Here is a 23,782-nt window from a genome sequence, read left to right as displayed (position 1 = left end):
CACTGGGAACACCCATTCAGCTTAGGATACGACCTTCAACCGCCCCACCATTAGACGCAGCCGCGGTAAGTCCTGATACACGCCCTGATCCTGTTGTAACATTACGTCACGTAAAGGAAGAGGGCAGTAATTTTCTATGAGTAAACCATGAAAACTGGATAGCCAACCATCTCTGGTTAGACCGGAGTTCAGAGGATCATCGATCATCTTACGCTTACCACTGCCAGAAAAGTAAAAGCGGAGAGGCCACCTCGACCGACTAAAAACAGTGTCACAAGGATGTCCGCTGCTATATCCTGAGTGTCTCTTAACTTGGAACCCTCTCCTCGAGGTCTCACGTTGAGGCGAAACGCCAACATGTCCAATTGCGACACTCCACAAAGACTTGGCACGTCTGGGAAAGCTTCTCAATAATGACAGTATTTTTCCCGGCTGAATATCATGTCCGCAAAGGAAATCTATGTCTCCGTCGTTTACCTCCGGAATGAAGACTGCTAACATAGCGTTTACCAGACTTCCCCCTCAACTGCAAACAGCGCATCTTCTGCCATTTTCGTGGTTTTTTTTTTTGTTCCGCCCTAGCGGCTTACTTACGCCATTTCTGACAAGGCTTCTGGCAGAATTAACACGGCAGAGCATGAAGAACACGTTCGTCTAAAATAGCTCTTAATTCCAAAACTTACAGCAGACAAGTTTCCCAACCTGAACTCATCCTCTGGAAATACCTCCCTTGCAAAGGACTGCTCCCCAGCTTCGGAGATCTATATGCACGGACACCAAGATCTAAACCTTTATCCCTCTAGAAGGAAAAAAAATCGAGCAGACACCACAGGAGCGATGTCCTGGCCATTTTGATTATATTCCGGTGGATGCGCAGGTGTGACCCGGACCACATTTCCAACTGGCCCCATGAAAATCACTCTGGTATTAGACCTGCTCTCCGAAAAAAAACCTCTCATGCCGCATCCATCTGTCTTCTTAATGGAACCTATTGATGAGGTGTCACCTCAAAGTCGATCCAACTCTGGACCCTCAGACCTCTTTCCACAGGAAAACACCAAACCTTAACCGGTCAGTATCCACTCTGAAAACCACTTCTGACATCTGCGTTGTTGGGAACAACAGGCCCATTTCTGCGCCGAAGAACCGTCAAATAAACAAGGATATGCACCTTTTTACAGGGACAACCAGACAATGTCCTGAACGTGACTCACCTCTGTAAGGCGTTGCGTGTTACCTCCCCTTCCATAGGGGAGAGGCAAAATCTATTAGAAAAAACAGTAAGGGGAAACAACCGTAACTCAGAATGTTCCCCTTTGGCTTCTATAAATAACTCACATGTCGTAGTCTATTCCTAGACTAACTGAAAATTAGTGGACAAGTGGTCACCGAAGTGGGGACCAGCCAGATAGACTCAGCGACAAGTGGTGTATATAGTGGAAACAGAAACTACATCCACTTCTGCGAACCTAACCAGGTTGCAGAACACTTACCTTTTCACCTTCCACTGTCTACACAGAAAAGGAAAAAGAACGGTCTCGAACCGGTTAAACGACTGCATCCCACAAAAGAATGCGTCATCCACTGTTGTGAAGGAGGTTAACTCTCGAATTCAGCCTCATCAGCGGATACCGCCGAGATTAACTGAAGAGAGGCCACACCAAACAGCTGTATACCTCCCACCAGCATCTCCCGGAGACCTCCTCCGCATTTTTCCGGTCACACCACCTGCTGTCACTTGGCAGCCTGCTGTAATGTTATAAGGAAAAATAAACATAGGCAAGCCCTACCCACTCTGAGTAGGATAATTCTATCGGATGCTTACCCGACTACCACACTCCCTCAAGTGCATACATTGCAAATAAGGTCAAAGTATAGAAATAAAATTTCACTTAGCTGCCTGTGTATGATCCTTTGCGACCGGGCTCTGCGTCGACCAGGAGTTGACTGTCATAGATTTCTCTCCGCGTTGTGAAGAGATTAATATTCGGACTCCTTGAGAGCATCGAAACCAACTCGTCCCGGCCAATCTAGAGCTTAATAAACAGAGCGACCAGCCCATGAGAAGAATACCATTATTTCAGCGTTCATGTATATACATCATGTAATACACAATATAACACATATATCGTAATCATGCATATATAAAGTCATATCTACACATAAATACATATAGACATAACCTATACGCAAGTGGATTGTCCAGACCCGTCAGGTCCCTAGTGACAGTAATGTGTATGACCATGTACTGACATGCCCCCCATGTGGATCTACCAGGAACTTTACGGCCGACAGAAACTGAGGAAATGTCGACAGCCCGGAATAGTAAGCGGCAGAATAATCACAATCTTGGAAACCCCAAGGGGTCTGAGGGAAGCATACCTCTACAATTGTAATAACACTCCCCCTACTTATATATAAACAAAATATATAAATACCAATACAGGCACCAGGCAATAACAGCTTGTTAATTCTTTTAGCCAGGCATTACCGTTGATGCCGACAGGGCATCGACCGACCGCCGTGTCTCCCCTAGTGTGTTTACTTGTTTTTTTAAGCACACAAAAGTAACCTGTCAATACTTAGTTGTTTGAATCAAGTACCGGCGAAACCGACAGTTATCCCCACAGGCGCCTTTGACAAAGCCCTCACACCTGTCGACACACGTCGACTAACCAATAGTGAGTAAATAAAACAGGGAAACAGTGTATTTATGTATTACAACAAGGATTCTGCGTCCATTATCAATCCTAATGCTGTATGACACCCATACAGCATTAAAACACTCTGTGCCCCCCTTCCTTCTTAGTATACAGCAAGTCCCGGTGGGGAACTTTGGAAAATGGCGCTGACCCCTCTGTGAGGTCTAAGCTCCGCCCCTTCCCGGCGCACTTAAGCCCGCTCGACAAAAAAATAATTATAGATATATATATATATATATATATAACCCTATATTGAGCCGGGGGACCCTATACACAGGGAGATTACACCTCTGGGAGGGCAACACAGTCCAAACATTGCGTTCCCCACTGTTTGTTCTTGGCGGGGACAGCAGGCAAAAATGGCGCTGACTCAGTGTGTGAGGCTAAGCTCCGCCCCTCTCGGCGCGCTATAGCCCCCCTGGATCTGAAAACCAAAATAGGCCGAGTACTAAATATAGGGTATATATATATATATATATATATATACTCAGCACCATGCTGCTCAGGGCGCCCCCCTGCGCGCCGTGCACCCCAGACAACGTTCGGGAAGCGGGAGTTCCGGCGCATCGCGCACCTGCCGCTCTCAGGTGGGTCCCCATGTGCGGCGCCCAGGAGCTCTAACTATCTATGCTGCCCCGGGCGCCACCACATCCTGGCGCCCTGTACCCCATGGCGGCCGACGGGGTCTGTATATGGAGCCCCCGGCAGCGAGAGTAAGAACTGTTAAAACTGACTCGCTGCCCAGGGCGCTCCCCCCCGCGCGCCCTGCACCCGTATAAGCGGTGGCGGGGAAATAATTAAAGTATACTGGCGGGGGATGAACCACGGTGCCTCGGCACCTAAATGCTTTTTTTTTTTGCCAGTTGTTCACATTAAGCAGACCAGTAACATGCGCCCAGGGCGCTCCCCCCCCCAGCGCCCTGCACCCTGTGAGTGCCGTTGGTGTGTGGGAGCATGAAGAGCAGCACTACCACTGTACTTCCATTACTGAAGTTTTCTGCCGTCTGAAGTCTTCTTTTCTTCCAATACTCACCCGACTTCTTTCTTCTGGCTTCTGTGAGGGGATTGACGCCGTGGCTCCGGGAACAAGAAGCTAGGCGTACCAAGTGATCGAACCCTCTGGAGCTAATGGTGTCCAGTAGCCGAGAAGCAGAGCCTTGAAACTCACAGAAGTAGGTCCTGCTTCTCTCCCCTCACTCCCACGCTGCAGGGAGCCTGTAGCCAGCAGGTCTCCCTGAAAATAAAAAACCTAACATAAAGTCTTTCAGAGAAACTCAGTAGAGCTTCCATACTGTGTGACCCATCACTCCTGGGCACAAAGTCTAACTGAGGTCTGGAGGAGGGGCATAGAGGGAGGAGCCAGTTCACACCCAGTTTAAGTCTTTACAGTGTGCCCAAGCTCCTGCGGATGCGTCTATACCCCCATGGTCCTTTTGGAATCCCCAGCATCCTCTAGGACGTATGAGAAATAGAGGTACATTAATGAAAAGCGTGAGTAACAGTCATCAGTCTGCTTGTGAAGGTCTCTAGAGTGCAGGCCTCTTGGACTGTGCAAGGCAGTGAGTTCCATGGTCAGGGCTACAAAGCTAAACATTCAACCCATAAATGAATGACAGGAGATTCTTGGTACTGCTGGTAACAGTCCATCTGTAGAAGCAAGCAAGCAGGGCAGTAAGGAGGCAGAAGCTGCTTCTAGTACCTTGGACCATGTAATGTTGAGCTGGGAAAGTCAGTTAGCCAATTGTGAAATAGATTTGTCATCTTACAGGCAGCCAGTGAAGGGAGTAGAGAATGGGTGTTATGAGGCAGGAACGGGCTGGTTAGGTAACAGCTTTGCTGCTGCATTCTGTACTAGCTGCAAGCTCTGTAATTCTTTTGCTGGGAGACCCAGGTAGATGGCATTGCAGTAGTCTATGAACTTCTGAGGGAATCAAGTGCTTGATTCTGGCTATGGTCCACAGATGGAAGAATGAGGATTTGTATGTGGCAGATACCTGATGTCTGTGTCAGCCACATACCAGGACAACACAAAGATTCAGCACATGTTCAGTATTTTCAATTCTGTACACCAAAGCATAAATCCAGATGGTTGGTAAAGTCTTGTCCTTTGTTGGTGAGCTTCTATTATGTTTCACAAAGACTGAGTCACAGCCAACTGGCATCATCCACCCATGGCGCTCAGCTAGACAACCATTTAGGATTGGTATTAGGTTCTCAGTACATGGAGCAAAAAGCAGGTCATCTGCATAGCAGTGGTAGACCAGGCCAAGACGTCTGATTATATCACCCAGTGGTAGCATTTATATTGCATAAAGCATAGGAGATAAGGTTGACCCTTGAGGAACATTGCATGACAGTGATAATTATACTCCAGAAGATGTAAATGGTTCCGTATTTGGGTAATGTCTAATATGTTCAACAAGAGCGGATTTATTTCTCTCACAGCATGAAAATGGCTTTTCACCTGTGTGACTCCTCTGATGTGTAACAAGATTTGATTTATATGCAAAACATTTCCCACACACAGAACAGGAATACGGCTTCTCACCTGTATGACTTCTCTGATGTAGAACAAGATGTGATTTCCGTGCAAAACATTTCCCACACTCAGAACAGAAGTATGGCTTCTCACCTGTGTGATTTCTCTGATGTCTAACAAGAGCTGATTTATGTGTAAAACATTTCCCACACTCATAACATGGAAATGGCCTCTCACCTGTGTGACTTCTCTGATGTGCAACAAGATCTGATTTCCGTGGAAAACATTTCCTACACTCAGAACAGGAAAATGGCTTCTCACCTGTGTGACTACTCTGATGTGTAACAAGAACTGATTTCTGTGTAAAACATTTCCCACACTCAGAACAGGAATACGGCTTCTCACCTGTGTGACTTCTCTGATGTTTAACAAGATCTGATTTCCGTGCAAAACATTTCCCACACTCAGAACATGGAAATGGCTTCTCACCTGTGTGAGTATGCTGATGAATAACAAAATGTGATTTGAATGCAAAACATTTCCCACACTCAGAACAGGAAAACGGCTTCTCACCTGTGTGACTTCTCTGATGTGTAACAAGATCTGATTTCCGTGCAAAACATTTCCTACACTCAGAACAGGAATACGGCTTCTCAACTGTGTGAGTATGCTGATGAATATCAAAATGTGATTTGAATGCAAAACATTTCCCACACTCAGAACAGGAATACGGCTTCTCACCTGTGTGACTTCTCTGATGTCTAACAAGAACTGATTTAAATGCGAAACATTTCCCACACTCAGAACAGGAAAACGGCTTCTCACCTGAGTGACTTCTCTGATGTGTAACAAGAACTGATTTAAATGCGAAACATTTCCCACACTCAGAACAGGAAAACGGCTTCTCACCTGAGTGATTTCTCTGATGTGCAACAAGAGCTGATTTCCGTGGAAAACATTTCCTACACTCAGAACAGGAAAATGGCTTCTCACCTGTGTGACTACTCTGATGTGTAACAAGAGCTGCTTTCTGTGTAAAACATTTCCCACACTCAGAACAGGAAAACGGCTTCTCACCTGTGTGACTTCTCTGATGTGTAACAAGAACTGATTTAAATGCGAAACATTTCCCACACTCAGAACAGGAAAACGGCTTCTCACCTGAGTGACTTCTCTGATGTGCAACAAGAGCTGATTTCCGTGGAAAACATTTCCTACACTCAGAACAGGAAAATGGCTTCTCACCTGTGTGACTACTCTGATGTGTAACAAGAGCTGATTTCTGTGTAAAACATTTCCCACACTCAGAACAGGAATACGGCTTCTCACCTGTGTGAGTACTCTGATGTGTAACAAGACCTGATTTCTGTGTAAAACATTTCCCACACTCAGAACAGGAAAACGGCTTCTCACCTGTGTGACTTCTCTGATGTGTAACAAGAACTGATTTAAATGCAAAACATTTCCCACACTCAGAACAGGAAAACAGCTTCTCACCTGAGTGACTTCTCTGATGTGTAGCAAGATTTGAGTTGCATGCAAAACATTTCCCACATTCAGAACATATCAGTGGCCTCTCACCTACCTTAGCTGGATGATGGGTAATAAGCTTTGTGTTCTGTGTAAAACATTTGGCATCTACAGAACAGGGAAACTCTGTATCTACTGTCAGAGCTGTAACAGATGCACCAATATCAGAGTGATCAGGAGAACATTTCCCAGGATCAGGGGGATCAGCTGATAGAGCTGGATGTATAATTGGGATAATGGGGTTATCTCCTGGAGAATCCTGTCTACTGTCATTATCTGTTATTTCAGAAACCTGGGATACCATTAGATGTCCTTCTGAGATATTTCTGCTTGTGTGTCCATCTGCTGGAAATAAAATACATTATGGAAATATAAAATGAGTAGACAAGACCCAGGGTGTTAGAGGATACAATATATAATTCTATAACTGACATGGTTTACCTGTAATCATTGCTTTTATGTGTATAAAAAAAAAAAGATAGGATGCTTAGACTGGAGCTTGATCAACACTGAACGCTCATGTGGGATTACTAGAGGCGACATGGACGCTTATGTGGGATTCCTAGAGGTGACATGGACGCTCATGTGGGATTACTAGAGGTGACACTGATGCTCATGTGGGATTACTAGAGGTGACAAGGACGCTCGTGTGGGATTACTGGAGGAGACATGGCCGCTCATGTGGGATTACTAGAGGTGACATGGACGCTCATGTGGGATTACTAGAGGTGACATGGAAGCTCGTGTGGGATTACTAGAGGTGACATGGACGCTCATGTGGGATTACTAGAGGTGACATGGACGCTCATGTGGGATTACTAGAGGTGTCACTGATGCTCATGTGGGATTACTAGAGGTGACATGGCTGCTCATGTGGGATTAGTAGAGGTGAGACAGATGCTCATGTGGGATTACTGGAGGAGACATGGAAGCTCGTGTGGGATTACTAGAGGTGACAAGGACGCTCGTGTGGGATTACTGGAGGTGACATGGCCGCTCGCGTGGGATTACTAGAGGTGACATGGACGCTCGTGTGGGATTACTGGAGGAGACATGGACGCTCATGTGGGATTACTAGAGGTGACACGGGCGCTCATGTGGGATTACTAGAGGTGACATGGACGCTCATGTGGGATTACTAGAGGTGACATGGACGCTCACGTGGGATTACTAGAGGTGACATGGAAGCTCGTGTGGGATTACTAGAGGTGACACGGGCGCTCATGTGGGATTACTAGAGGTGACATGGACGCTCGTGTGGGATTACTGGAGGAGACATGGACGCTCATGTGGGATTACTAGAGGTGACATGGACGCTCGTGTGGGATTACTGGAGGAGACATGGACGCTTGTGTGGGATTACTAGAGGTGACATGGACGCTCATGTGGGATTACTAGAGGTGACATGGTTGTAATAATAAAACACCAAAGAAGAGAAAATGCTGTCCTGCTTGCGCACTAATAAATAATAGGATTTTAATACCTACCAGTAAATCCTTTTCTCTGAGTCCGTAGAGGATGCTGGGGTCATCAATAGAACCATGGGGTATAGACAGGATCCGCAGGAGAAATGGGCACTTTAAGACTTTAATAAGGGCGTGAACTGGCTCATCCCTCTATGCCCCTCCTCCAGACCTCAGTTATAGGAACTGTGCCGAGGGAGACGGACATTAGGTTGGTTTATATGAAAAGAAGAAACCACCTTCGGCAGAAACTGTTGACGAGTTCTCAACTCTGCTCTATCTTCATGGAAGATCAAATAAGGGCTCTTGTGAAACTAGGCCGCCATTCGGACACCCGCCGTGCAGATGCCAAGGCCAATAAAATTACCACTTTCCAAGTGAGGAATTTCAAATCCACCTTTTGAAAAAGGTTCAAACCAGTGAGATTGAAGGAACTGTAACATCACGTTAAGGTCCCAAGGTGCCACAGGAGGCTCAAAAGGAGGTTGGATGTGTAACACCCCTTTTGCAAACGTTTGCACCTCAGGAAGTGAGGCCAATTGTTTCTGAAAGAAAACTGACAATACAGAAATTTGTACTTTAATGGATCCTAATTTAAGGCCCGCATCCACTCCAGCTTGTAAAAAGTGGAGAAAACGTCCAAGTTAAAAAATATCCGCAGGAGCCTTCTTGGACTCGCACCAGGAAATATATTTCCTCCAAATGTGGTGATAGTGTTTTGCCGTAACATCCTTTCTAGCCTGAATAAGAGTGGGAATGACTTCACTGGGAATTCCCTTCTGGGCTAGAATCTGGCATTCAACCGCCATGCCGTCAAACGTAGCCGCAGTAAATCTTGATACTGACACGGCCCCTGCTGTAACAGGTCCTCTCGTAGAGGAAGCAGCCAGGGATTTCCTATGCGTAAATCCTGAAGATCGGGATACCAAGCCCTCCTTGACCAATCTGGAACAATGAGGATCGTCGGAACCTTTCTTCTTCTTATAATTTTTAACACTCTCGGAATGAGAGGAAGTGTGTCAGATTGTGTTTGGTCTGTGTCCCCGGAGGGGGCGCTAGTGGGTCAGTGGAGGTGGAAGGAAGGAAACAAGGAGGTTGAATAATGTTCCTGCGCATGAGCGCAACGGTATTTTTATTAAGCAGATGTTATAACAGTTATTGCAGCAGAAATAATAATAAACAGGTGGAAAAAAGTCAATCACTCAGTAATGGATCTGAAAGTCTATGGCAAATGAATGATAAATGAATTGAAAAATAATATCCGGAATATAAGTCAGAAGAACAAATGTCTTATGGAATGGTTCTGGCTTGGAAACCAGTGCAGGGTTAAAACAGGAAACTAAGGCAGTAGATGATATGGCAAACCTGAGCATAAGCAGGAGACCGACTCACAGTGCAGGTGATGAGGCACTGGCAGCAGCAAGCTGTGTCACAGGTGGAGGAATGAACACACCTGGAGTCAGTCTTCAACTGCAGGCTGAAGCACACAAGGTGGTGATGAGTGTGAGGCCTTATGCAGGTTGCAGGTATTGCTGAGCCTTGAAGTTCCACGGAAAGAATGCAGAGTAACCAGGAGTACAACGTTCTTAGCAGAGAACCAGGAACTCAGGAGAGACAGGAACCGATCCTTTCATGTAGGTCGCAGATAGACACAAAGTCCAGGATGCCTGTGAACTGAACCGGTAGCCTCCTATATACCCCATGGTGCGCAGGGATTGGATGAGTGCAGGAAAGGTGGGTGCGGCCACGCACCGGATTGGCCGCAGCATACTGGCTATTGCAGACTGTCATGGCGGCGCCCACGCCGCGGCCCAGCGGGGACGCGGCGCGCTACACGCCCGCTGTCTCAGCAGTGCTCCCAGGATCTTGATGATGTCCCATGGCAGGGGCATAGGCGACAGGTGACCGCAGGGAGCCAGGACGGAGTCCGCAGCGGCGGACGGATGTCAGCCTGGTAAGTCGATTCCTGACAGTACCCCCTCCTTTAGGGGTGGACACCGAACACCCACGTGGCTTGGAGGGATGAGTGCTGTGGAAAACACGGACCAACCTAGGAGCATGGACATCAGATGAATTTACCCAGCTTCTCTCCTCTGGGCCATAACCGCACCAATCGACCAGGTACTGGAGACGTCCATACCGGCAACGGGAGTCCAGAATCTTGTTGATCTCAAATTCCACGCCCCGCTGAGTTCGAATCTTGGGACCTGCTGGAAGAGTATTCTGAAAGCGGTTTAGGACTAAAGGTCTGAGGAGAGAAATGTGAAAGGCGTTAGGTATACGAAGTGAAGATGGTAATTTCAACTTGTAAGCCACTGGGTTGATGACACTCTCGATAGGGTAAGGACCAATGAAGCGTGGTGCAAACTTCATGGAAGGGACCCTGAGACGAAGGTTGCGGGTTGATAACCAAACTCTGTCCCCAGGTTTCAAATGGGGAACCGCACGTCTCTTGCGGTCGGCAAAGATCTTATATCGACTGGAGGCTTTTTTGAGGGAAACGTGAATCTTTTCCCAAATGGTTGAAAACTGAGTTAGAGCAGAAGTGGCAGCCGGAACATCCATATGAGGGAGTTCTTGGAATTCAGGTACACGGGGATGTTGCCCATAAACTGCAAAGAATGGTGTCGTATCAGTAGCAGTATGGTATCGAAAGTTATGGGCAAACTCGGCCCACGGGAGCAGATTGAACCAGTCATCCTGGGAAGATGACACATATAACCTTAAAAAAGTCTCAAGTTCTTGATTGACTCTCTCTGTCTGCCCATTCGTCTGAGGATGGTATGATGACGAGAATTTCAATTTTACCTGCATGGCAGAACAGAGGGCCCTCCAAAACCTCGCTACAAACTGTACCCCCCGATCAGATATTATTTCAGAGGGTAAACCATGTAAGCGGAAAATCTCCTGTAGGAAGATTTGGGCAAGTTTCGGGGCAGAAGGGAGACCCTGGAGGGGAACGAAATGAGCCATCTTGGTGAATCTGTCCACTACAACCCAAATGGTATTATGTCCCTGAGAAGATGGAAGGTCAGTGATAAAATCCATGGACAGGTGAGACCAAGGACGACTAGGGACAGACAAGGGTTGTAACTGACCTGCTGGAGACTGACGAGGAGTCTTGTGCTGCACACATTTAGGACAGGATGCCACGAAATCCTGGATGTCCATTTTCATCTTTGGCCACCAATATGATGCGGAAAGGAACTTGAATGTCTTCAGGACACCAGGATGACCAGTGAACTTGGACTGATGGGCCCAAGATAGCAACTTGGGACGGAGCTCTGGGGAAACAAAAGTCTTACCAGGAGGAGGAGCTGGGGAGACTTGAGAGGCAGCAAAAACCACGGGACTCAGGATGGAATGTGGCACAGAGTCAGATGTTCCTTCTTCAGATTCCATGGATCGGGATAATGCATCGGCTTTCACATTCTGTGAACCTGGGCGGAAATGAAGCTTAAAATTAAAACGTGAGAAAAACATAGCCCACCTGGACTGGCGAGGGTTAAGGCACTGAGCTGCTTTTAAATATAGCAAGTTCTTATGATCCGTGAAGATGTTAAACGGATGTTTGGCCCCTTCTAGGAGATATCTCCATTCCTCGAGAGCCAGCTTGATTGCCAGTAACTCTTGATCTCCCACGGAGTAGTTTGCTTCTGCAGGAAGAAACTTGCGAGAATAGAATCCACACGGGTGGACTTTCCCATCAGATCCCTTCTGGGAGAGAACAGCTCCAACCCCAACTGTAGAGGCATCTACCTCCAACTCGAATGGTCTGTCGACATCTGGCTGTGACAGCACTGGAGCAGACATAAAGGCTAGCTTGATTTTCCGGAAGGCTGCCAAGGCTTCTTCTGACCAGTTGGAATGATCTGCCCCTTTCCGAGTCAGGTTGGTAATAGGAGCGATGAGAGTGGAGAATCCTCGAATAAATTTTCTATAGTAGTTGGCGAAACCCAGGAACCGCTGGATAGATTTGAGGGAATTTGGAATGGACCAGTTGGCAATGGCTTCCAATTTCGTCGGGTCCATCTGAAGATCCGATCCGGAAATTATATAACCCAAGAAGGGTATAGAGGGAACTTCAAAGGTGCATTTAGATAGTTTCCCGTAGAGACGGTTCTCACGAAGACGTCGGAGAACTTCACAGACTTGTAGGCGATGAGATGGAAGGTCTTGAGAAAATATAAGAATATCATCTAAGTAGACAACGAGGTACTTATACAGAACATCTCGAAAAATTTCATTCACAAAGTGTTGGAATACCGCTGGAGCATTACTCAACCCAAATGGCATTACCAGGTATTCATAATGGCCATCTCGAGTGTTGAAAGCTGTTTTCCACTCGTCGCCGCTCCGGATTCTGATGAGATTATAGGCACCGCGGAGATCTAACTTGGTGAAGATGCGGGCCCCCTTAACTCTATCAAAAAGTTCGGTAATGAGTGGCAAAGGATAACTATTCTTGATGGTAATGTCATTGAGACCCCGATAGTCAATGCATGGACGCAGTCCTCCATCCTTCTTTTTGACAAAGAAGAAACCTGCACCAGCGGGTGATGATGACGGACGGATGAATCCTTTCTGAAGATTCTCTCTGATGTAATTACTCATTGCCTCTGTTTCAGGAACAGATAAAGGGTAGGTGCGCCCCCTAGGTGGCTTCTTGCCAGGAAGGAGATCGATGGGACAATCCCATTCCCTATGGGGCGGCAGAATATCAGCAGCCTTTTCACAGAAGACGTCTGCGAAGTCTTGATAAGCTGCTGGAAGACTAAGCTGTGACTTTACTTCGGTAGACTTAATGGGACACACTTGGGCTAAGCAGGATTGATGACAGTGTGAACCCCATGAGGTAAGCTGCAACGTTGTCCAGTTGAACTGTGGGTTATGTAGCTGGAGCCAAGGCATGCCCAAGACAATCTCCTGGGTGGCTTGAGGGATGACCAGGAACTTGATCAGTTCTGAATGAAGAAATCCAACTCCCAGAACCACTGGGGCAGTTTGATGTGAAATGTTCCCCTTAGAGATTCTACTACCATCCACAGCAGTAATGTATACAGGACAAGAAAGTTCACAGGTAGACAGACGAAATTTATTTACCGCAGCTTGGGTGATAAAATTTCCTGCAGCACCGCAGTCCACTAATGCTGACGCAGACTGGAGCCCAACGGAAGTTTCTAGCGTCACTGGAAGAATGAGGTCTTGTTGAGAAGGAGCTTGACTGAGAGATCCTAACTTGACTCCTCCCTTACAAGTCAGGATCTGGCGTTTCCCGAACGCATCGTGCAGGAGTTAATTTGATGGCCCGCAGCAGCACAGTATAGGCAAAGCCTCTCACGTATTCTTCTTGCCCGCTCTTCAGGAGATAGGCGGGACCTATTTATCTGCATAGGCTCGTCAGAAGAGGGAGACTGGAACTGTACAGGAGGTATGAACCTAGATCTGCGAGACTCACTCTGAGCGCGTTCATTATTGCGTTCGCGAATGCGAGAGTCCAGCTTAATACACAGGGAGATCAAATCAGGCAGTTGAACAGGAATGTCACGGGTTGTCAGTTCGTCCTTGATCCGATCCGAGAGTCCGTGCCAGAAGGCTGCTACCAGAGCTTGGTTGTTCCACTGGATCTCTGCAGCCAACGTCTGGAACTGGATGACATATTGTCCCATGCTTCGGTTACCTTGACGAAGTTGGATCAGGTCTGCCGAAGCTGATGTTGCACGACCAGGCTCGTCAAAGATCCGTCTAAAGGTTGACACGAAGTCTGAGTAGTTGTTGATCAGAGGGTCAGCACGTTCCCACAGAGGAGACACCCAACTCAGAGCAGAACCAGAGAGCAAGGAAATGATGTAGGCAACCTTGGACCTTGGCGTAGGAAAGTTATGTGGCAATAACTCAAACTGTATTTCACACTGATTGAGAAAGCCGCGACATAATTTAGGACTGCCATCATATTTGCTCGGCACGGGCAGGTGCAGACGTGACACTGGAGCTGATGCAGCCGACGTAGAAGAACCCACAGCACTGGCAGGTGCTGGAGTAACTGGAACAGTAGGTGAGAGTACACTAGGCAGGGATTGCTGCAGTGTATCCAATCGGGAGGACATCCCTTGCAGGAAGTGAAGCATCTGCTGCTGCGCAACCTCTTGACCATCCAGACGGGAGACCAGATCTTGCAAGGCCTCTGACCCCACACTCCGTCCACCATCCGAGTCCATCGATCCTGGACTTACTGTCAGATTGTGTTTGGTCTGTGTCCCCGGAGGGGGCGCTAGTGGGTCAGTGGAGGTGGAAGGAAGGAAACGAGGAGGTTGAATAATGTTCCTGCGCATGAGCGCAACGGTATTTTTATTAAGCAGATGTTTATAACAGTATTGCAGCAGAAATAATAATAAACAGGTGGAAAAAAGTCAATCACTCAGTAATGGATCTGAAAGTCTATGGCAAATGAATGATAAATGAATTGAAAAATAATATCCGGAATATAAGTCAGAAGAACAAATGTCTTATGGAATGGTTCTGGCTTGGAAACCAGTGCAGGGTTAAAACAGGAAACTAAGGCAGTAGATGATATGGCAAACCTGAGCATAAGCAGGAGACCGACTCACAGTGCAGGTGATGAGGCACTGGCAGCAGCAAGCTGTGTCACAGGTGGAGGAATGAACACACCTGGAGTCAGTCTTCAACTGCAGGCTGAAGCACACAAGGTGGTGATGAGTGTGAGGCCTTATGCAGGTTGCAGGTATTGCTGAGCCTTGAAGTTCCACGGAAAGAATGCAGAGTAACCAGGAGTACAACGTTCTTAGCAGAGAACCAGGAACTCAGGAGAGACAGGAACCGATCCTTTCATGTAGGTCGCAGATAGACACAAAGTCCAGGATGCCTGTGAACTGAACCGGTAGCCTCCTATATACCCCATGGTGCGCAGGGATTGGATGAGTGCAGGAAAGGTGGGTGCGGCCACGCACCGGATTGGCCGCAGCATACTGGCTATTGCAGACTGTCATGGCGGCGCCCACGCCGCGGCCCAGCGGGGACGCGGCGCGCTACACGCCCGCTGTCTCAGCAGTGCTCCCAGGATCTTGATGATGTCCCATGGCAGGGGCATAGGCGACAGGTGACCGCAGGGAGCCAGGACGGAGTCCGCAGCGGCGGACGGATGTCAGCCTGGTAAGTCGATTCCTGACAAAGTGGAGGGAACACATACCGACTGAAACACCCACGGTGTCACCAGAGCGTCCACCGCTATGGCTTGAGGGTCCCTAATTTTGGAGTTTCTTGTTGAGACGAGACGCCATCATCTCTACTTGGGGAGTACCCCAGCGACTTGTCACTTCTGTGAAGACTTCTGGATGAAGTCCCCACTCTCCTGGATGGAGATCGTGTCTGCTGAGGAAGTCTGCTTTCCAGTTATCCACTCCTGGAATAAAGATAGCTGACAGAGCGCTTAGATGTTTCTCCGTCCAGCGGAGAATCCTTGTGGCTTCTGCCATTGCTGCTCTGCTTTTTGTTCCGCCCTGGCTGTTGATGTAAGTTACTGCTGTTACATTCTCCGACTGGATGAGGACGGGTCGACTTTGAAGAAGGCGTTCCGTTTGTAGAAGGCCGTTGTAAATCGCCCTTAATTCCAGAACGTTTATGTGGAGACAAGTCTCCTGACTTGACCATCTTCCTTGCACCCCAACCCCGGGGACTTGCATCCGTGGTCACTAGAATCCAATCCTGAATACCGAACCTGCGTCCCTCGATGAGGTGGGAACTGTGCAGCCACCACAGCAGTGATATTCTTGTCTTTGAGGACAGGACTATCGTCCGTTGCATGTGTAGGTGGGAACCGGACCACTTGTCCAACAGGTCCCACTGGAATACTCTGGCATGGAATCTGCCAAACTGAATGGCCTCGTAGGCCGCCACCATCTTTCCCAGCAAGCGAGTGCATTGATGTATTGACACTCTGGTTGGTTTTAAGATTTGTTCCCGAGCTTTTTCTTCTGGAAGAAAAACTCTCTGTAGTTCTGTGTCCAGATTCATCCCCAGAAACGACAGGCGGGTCGTAGGGATCAACTGAGATTTCAGCAGGTTGAGGAGCCAGCCATGTTGTTGCAACACCTTCAGGGACAGTGCAATGTTCTGTAACAACTTGTCCCTGCATCTGGCTTTCATCAGGAGATCGTCCAAGTATGAGATAATCATGACACCTTGCATGCGAAGAAGAATCATCATCTCCGCCATCACTTTGGTGAAAATCCTCGGAGCCATGGACAGCCCAAACGGCAACGTCTGAAATTGGTAATGACAATCCTGAACCGCAAAGCGCAGGAAGACCTGATGAGGAGGATAAATGGGAACATGTAGGTAGGCATCCTTTATGTCTAAGGAGACCATAAAGTCCCCTTCCTCCAGACTGGAGATCACTGCTCTGAGAGACTCCATCTTGAATTTGAATTTCTGCAGAAAGAAATTTAGGTATTTAAGGTTGAGGATCGGTCTGACCGAGCCGTCCGGCTTCGGAACCACGAATAAGCTGGAATAAAAGCCTTGTCCCTGTTGCGCAGGGGAACCGTGATAATGACCTGGTTCTGACACAATTTTTGTATTGCGTCGCACACTACCTCTCTGCCGGTCAGAGAAGCTGGCAAGGCTGATTTTAAAAATCGGCGAGGGGAAACGTCTTAAAATTCTAGTTTGTACCCTTCTGACACAATTTTTAAAATCCAAGGTTCCAGGCCCGAGCAAACCCAGACCTGGCTGAAGAGCTTGAGACGTGCCCCAACCGGCGAGGACTCCCGCAGGGAAACCCCAGCGTCATGCGGTGGACTTGGCAGAAGCCGGGGAGGACTTCTGTTCTTGGGAGGCAGAGAAGCCTGGGTTTCTTTTACCTCTTTCCCTGCCTCTAGCAGCATGGAAGGCAGAGCATCTTCCTCTTCGGTATCTATTGGGCCGAAAGGACTGCATTTGATGATGCGTTTTCTTATGTTTTGGGGGAACATAAGGTAAAAATGACGATTTTCCAGCAGTAGCTGTAGAGACTGGGTCTGTAACCGGTAGGTATTAAAAATAAGATTTTACTCACCGCTAAATCTATTTCTCGTAGTCCGTAGTGGATGCTGGGACTCCGTAAGGACCATGGGGATTAGCGGCTCCGCAGGAGACTGGGCACAAACTAAAGAAAGCTTTAGGACTAACTGGTGTGCACTGGCTCCTCCCACTATGACCCTCCTCCAGACCCCAGTTAGGATACTGTGCCCGGAAGAGCTGACACAATTTAGGAAGGATTTTGAATCCCGGGTAAGACTCATACCAGCCACACCAATCACACCGTACAACTCGTGATACTATACCCAGTTAACAGTATGAAAACAACGAAGCCTCTCAATAGATGGCTTCTCAACAATAACCCGTTAGTTTAACAATAACTATATACAAGTATTGCAGACAATCCGCACTTGGGATGGGCGCCCAGCATCCACTACGGACTACGAGAAATAGATTTACCGGTGAGTAAAATATTGTTTTCTCTGACGTCCTAAGTGGATGCTGGGACTCCGTAAGGACCATGGGGATTATACCAAAGCTCCCAAACGGGCGGGAGAGTGCGGATGACTCTGCAGCACCAAATGAGCGAACTCTAGGTCCTCCTCAGCAAGGGTGTCAAACTTGTAGAATCTTGCAAACGTATTTGACCCCAACCAAGTAGCTGCTCGGCAAAGTTGCAAAGCCGAGACCCCTCGGGCAGCCGCCCAAGAAAAGCCCACCTTCCTCGTGGAATGGGCTTTTACAGATTTAGGATGCGGCAGTCCAGCCGCAGAATGCGCAAGCTGAATTGTGTTACATATCCAGCGAGCAATAGTCTGCTTCGAAGCAGGAGCACCCAGCTTGTTGGGTGCATACAGGATAAATAGCGAGTCAGTTTTCCTGACTCCAGCCGTCCTGGAAACATATATTTTCAAGGCCCTGACTACGTCCAGTAACTTGGAGTCCTCCAAGTCCCTAGTAGCCGCAGGCACCACAATAGGTTGGTTCATGTGAAACGCAGATACCACCTTAGGGAGAAACTAGGGACGAGTCCTCAATTCTGCCCTATCCATATGGAAAATCAGATAAGGGCTTTTACACGACAAAGCCGCCAATTCTGACACACGCCTGGCCGAGGCAAGGCCAACAGCATGACCACTTTCCACGTTAGATATTTCAAATCCACGGTCTTAAGTGGCTTGAACCAATGTGACTTCAGAAAACTCAACACCACGTTGAGATCCCAAGGTGCCACAGGGGGAACAAAAGGGGGCTGAATATGCAGCACTCCCTTAACAAAAGTCTGAACTTCAGGCAGTGAAGCCAGTTCTTTCTGGAAGAAAATCGACAGAGCCGAAATTTGGACCTTAATGGAACCCAATTTTAGGCCCATAGTCACCCCTGACTGTAAGAAGTGCAGGAATCGACCCAGGTGAAATTCCTCCGTTGGGGCCTTCCTGGCCTCACACCAAGCCACATATTTTCGCCATATGCGGTGATAATGTTTTACTGTAACATCCTTCCTAGCTTTAATCAGCGTAGGAATGACTTCCTCCGGAATGCCCTTTTTCATTTAGGATCCGGTGTTCAAACGCCATGCCGTCAAACGCAGCCGCGGTAAGTCTTGGGACAGACAGGGCCCCTGCTGCAGCAGGTCCTGTCTGAGCGGCAGAGGCCAAGGGTCCTCTGATATCATCTCTTGCAGTTCTGGGTACCAAGCTCTTCTTGGCCAATCCGGAACCACGAGTATAGTTCTTACTTCTCTCCTTCATATTATTCTCAGTACCTTTGGTATGAGAGGAAGAGGAGGGAACACATAAACCGACTGGTACACCCACGGTGTCACTAGAGCGTCCACAGCTATCGCCTGAGGGTCCCTTGACCTGGCGCAATATCTTTTTAGCTTTTTGTTGAGGCGGGACGCCATCATGTCCACCTGTGGCCTTTACCAACGATTTACAATCATTTGGAAGACTTCTGGATGAAGTCCCCACTCTCCCGGGTGGAGGTCGTGCCTGCTGAGGAAGTCTGCTTCCCAGTTGTCCACTCCCGGAATGAACACTGCTGACAGTGCTAACACGTGATTTTCCGCCCAACGGAGAATCCTTGTGGCTTCTGCCATCGCCATCCTGCCTTTCGTGCCGCCCTGTCGGTTTACATGGGCGACCGCCGTGATGTTGTCTGACTGAATCAGTACCGGCTGGTCCTGAAGCAGGGGTCTTGCTTGACTTAGGGCATTGTAGATGGCCCTTAGTTCCAGGATATTTATGTGTAGGGAAGTCTCCTGACTTGACCACAGCCCTTGGAAGTTTCTTCCCTGTGTGACTGCCCCCCAGCCTCGAAGGCTGGCATCCGTGGTCACCAGGATCCAGTCCTGTATGCCGAATCTGCGGCCCTCTAGAAGATGAGCACTCTGCAGCCACCACAGCAGAGACACCCTGGTCCTTGGAGACAGGGTTATCAACTGATGCATCTGAAGATGCGATCCGGACCACTTGTCCAACAGGTCCCACTGAAAAGTTCTTGCATGGAACCTGCCGAATGGAATTGCTTCGTAGGAAGCTACCATCTTTCCCAGGACTCGCGTGCAGTGATGCACCGACACCTGTCTTGGTTTCAGGAGGCCTCTGACTAGAGATGACAGCTTCTTGGCTTTCTCCTCCGGGAGAAACACTTTTTTCTGGTCCGTGTCCAAAACCATCCCCAGGAACAGTAGACGTGTCGTAGGTACCAGCTGTGACTTTGGAATATTGAGAATCCAACCGTGCTGTTGTAGCACTTCCTGAGATAGTGCTACCCCGATCAACAACTGCTCCCTGGACCTCGCCCTTATCAGGAGATCGTCCAAGTACGGGATAATTAAAACTCCCTTTTTTCGAAGGAGTATCATCATTTCGGCCATTACCTTGGTAAATACCCTCGGTGCCGTGGACCGACCGAATGGCAACGTCTGGAATTGGTAATGACAATCCTGTACCACAAATCTGAGGTACTCCTGGTGAGGATGGTAAATGGGGACATGCAGGTAAGCATCCTTGATGTCCAGTGATACCATGTAATCCCCCTCTTCCAGGCTTGCAATAACCGCCCTGAGCGATTCCATCTTGAACTTGAATTTTTTTATATATGTGTTCAAGGATTTCAAATTTAAAATGGGTCTCACCGAAACGTCTGGTTTCGGTTCCACAAACATTGTGGAATAGTAACCCCGTCCTTGTTGAAGGAGGGGCACCTTGACAATCACCTGCTGGGAATACAGCTTGTGTATTGCCTCTAACACAGCCTCCCTGTCTGAGGGAGTCGTTGGTAAGGCAGATTTTAAGAAACGTTGGGGGGGAGACGTCTCGAATTCCAGCTTGTACCCCAGAGATACTACTTGAAAGATCCAGGGATCCACCTGTGAGCGAGCCCACTGATCGCTTAAGTTTCTGAGACGGGCCCCCACCGCACCTGGCTCCGCCTGTGGAGCCCCAGCGTCATGCGGCGGACATGGCGGAAGCGGGGGAGGACTTTTGCTCTTGGGAACTGTATGTTGCAGCTTTTTCCCCCTACCTCTGCCTTTGGGCAGAAAGGACGCGCCCTTAACCCGCTTGCCCTTATGGGGCCGAAAGGACTGTACCTGATAATACGGTGCTTTCTTTGGCTGTGAGGGAACCTGGGGTAAAAATGCAGATTTCCCAGCTGTCGCTGTGGAAACTAGGTCAGAGAGACCATCCCCGAACAACTCCTCACCCTTGTAAGGCAAAACTTCCATGTGCCTTTTTGAATCTGCATCACCTGTCCACTGCCGGGTCCATAAACCCATCCTGGCAGAAATGGACATTGGAAAGGAGAAAGAAAGTGTATCTGCACACTATGCGCACAATCAATTATTTGTATCGACTAGATGAACCCCATTGAAATATCTCACTCTAAAACTAGAGGTAAACTGTGGGGGTGCAGCCCATATGCAACTCAATTTAATGCAACCAAAAAGAGGGGAGAAAGGATGGGGGGAGGGACTCCAAGTAGTTGCTTAGTTGGGCGCACAAAATGAAATTCCTATTGATTTAATTACCTTAAAACTTAGCTTTTATTGCTTCACCTTCTAAAATGCCCCCTTTATATGGGGATTACACAGCAAAACATAGAGGTTAAAATTAATACATACAAACATAAACGTGAAAAGAAAGAATATAAATGTGAGAAGATTTTAAAAGGCGGTTTTTTCCACTATTACTCTAGCGAGGTGTGGGGATAAAGTAATATATCAGGCACATATATGTCTCAATTGCATTAAATGGGAAACCCTCTATTATAGTACAATTCAAATCATGCACGAGACAGGAAATAATTCTCTGGGTGTATATGGGGATATTACAGATTAATAACTGCCATGTGTTGACAGATTCAACTGTAAGGATTCTTTGTAATAAATCACTGTTCTAAATCCAATGTGTGTTTGTTTGTGTTTTCACTTATATAATCACACTGTAGTATTTACTGTATCAATATAATACACACATTCAGTTGATATACTGTGTCACCAATTATAGTGAGATGGGCAGAGTTAGATATTATTGGAGTGAAATTTCTTTTATTCAGGGGAGCTTTACATATTTATCATACTCCCTGAATTAATAACAGTACCGAGCTAGTCAGTCTCACGGTTGCCAGTATCTATAATTACACTGCTATTGTCATTGAAATGCTACAATGACCCCATGTGTTGACAGATTCAACTATGAGGATTCCTTATGATAAAACACCGCTCTAGATCCAATGTGTGTTTGTATGTGTTTACACTTATATAATCACACTGTAGTATTCACTGCATCAATATAATGCACACATTCAGTTGATATTCTGTGTCACCAATTGTAGTGAGATGGACAAAGTTGGATGTTATTGGAGTGAAATTTATTTTATTCTAAGGGGCTTTACATATTCATCATACTCCCTAAATTAATAACAGTACCAAGCTAGTCAATCTCACGGTTGCCAGTGTGTATAATTACACTGCTATTATCATTAAAAGGCTACAGTGACCTGTGTTGCCTGTGTTATATAACAGGAGAATATCTGTTACAATGATCCTTAAATCAGACTCAACCTGTGTTTAGATATATTGTATCAAGATATGAGAGTCAGTGCTTGTACTAAACGTATCACTAATTTGTAGCAATTGTGCAATAAAGCAACCTGTGTTTAATGTTTTGTAGTTTGTAATACAGAATAACTACTCGTGACTGAAAGATCTTTCTTCAGATTGCAGCCATGCTGATTGCAGTGTATCAGAATATATAAACCAGTTCCCTTCCTTTGCGTGTCACTAAATCATACACAAGGTCTGGCAATTCTACATAATCGTTTGTGCTATTGCAGAATATCGATACATATATGCAATTAAGAGGCTTGACTGAGTGATATTATTATGATATCAGTGTTGCATTACCAATTATCATATTGGATCTGACACACTGGCTAAACTCTGCTAACAGTCTCACGGCGCTGCTGCTGGCAGCAACAGCACGTGTATTCCTCTTAGATACAATGTTGCCCAGAGAAGTTGTATATACTCTATGTGCTACCTGATGACCTACACTGACACTTGTTTTGTTTACCCTCACTATGCGAGGGTGCCAGTGGAGGACTATAAGTATGTCTCCCTATAAAGATAATTCTACACCATAGCTTAATTATGAGTGTGGAGGCCGCCGAAACGCCAACGTGCACGTTTCGCTGTATAGCTTTAACGAGGCTAACCCGATTGTCCTCCGTGATACTCTATTTCTAGGGTTGGTATTGTCCAATCACATGCTGTATGAGAATCACGTGTGCCCATCCGCCAATGGCAACACGTCCTCTGCCTGATGTGATTATCATCATCTGGCTTCTGACGTCGGTCCACTCCGATCACGTGGTACCCGACGTACGTCTGTCAGTTAGATGTAAACAAAGAGTCCGATCACGTGATCGGAGTTAATGAAAAATATATCCATGTACAGTCTCTTGCTGCTTATTTAGAAACCCCGTTTTAAGGGGAAAAGAATCCTCGGTAGGTAATTGATAGAAGGAACTATATTTCATGTTAAGCAATATAGTTGACAATATCGTGTGCGTCCTCCATATGAATTTATATGCACATTAGATCTTATATGTCAATAGATTGGATATATATCCTAATATGTTCCGATAGGAGATGATATTAACCCTGATCAATCTTTGTCTCGAATTATGCATTGCAGACATATGTAGAGGGACACATTATTCAATTGTACATTATGTACTGTATACATTTTGTACAGCATATAAATATATGCTGTGCATTCCCATATCCTATGCATAAGATATTCTTGAAGAAATTATGATTGATGTGTGAAATAATTGATGTACCAATATGGGGTAATGTCTATCCTGAGCTAGGAACTATGAGGATCTTCGTGTAGCCCTTAAATGGCTGCCATATACAGGTAAGTTAAATACTGTGGTATGGTCCTATATCACTTGTCAACACAGTATTTGGACAAAACGTGTGGGCAAAGGGGAACCGACCCCACGATGTCCAACTCGTACCTGATCTGTGTTGCGTCATGAAGGTAAGTATATTTTGA

At 47.0% G+C, this 23,782-nt stretch overlaps 2 protein-coding genes across 5 annotated transcripts in view; one reads left to right on the top strand and one right to left on the bottom strand.

Moving 5' to 3' along the window:
* Positions 1-23,782, top strand: part of LOC134984570 (oocyte zinc finger protein XlCOF7.1-like) — a 326,662-nt gene that overhangs the window by 55,318 nt on the left and 247,562 nt on the right. The gene's annotated exons all lie outside the window — the stretch shown is intronic.
* LOC134984566 (oocyte zinc finger protein XlCOF6-like) overlaps positions 1-23,782 on the bottom strand; it is a 191,900-nt gene that overhangs the window by 124,183 nt on the left and 43,935 nt on the right. The window contains exon 6 of one of the 4 annotated variants that reach the window (XM_063950122.1): positions 4,129-7,056. The exons of 2 other annotated variants lie outside the window; for them this stretch is intronic. In XM_063950122.1, the coding sequence (XP_063806192.1) occupies positions 5,066-7,015 (1,950 nt within the window). In that variant the 5' untranslated portion in view covers positions 7,016-7,056 and the 3' untranslated portion in view covers positions 4,129-5,065. Of the gene's footprint in view, positions 1-4,128; positions 7,057-23,782 lie in introns of those variants that run through there. One more of the 4 variants, XM_063950123.1, reaches the window with a different exon arrangement.

This window comes from Pseudophryne corroboree (genome assembly GCF_028390025.1).
Source record: "Pseudophryne corroboree isolate aPseCor3 chromosome 3 unlocalized genomic scaffold, aPseCor3.hap2 SUPER_3_unloc_64, whole genome shotgun sequence".
Classification (NCBI taxonomy): domain Eukaryota; kingdom Metazoa; phylum Chordata; class Amphibia; order Anura; family Myobatrachidae; genus Pseudophryne; species Pseudophryne corroboree.
The sequence above is the reverse complement of the archived record's forward strand: the minus strand, read 5'-3'. Positions and strand labels throughout refer to the sequence as shown.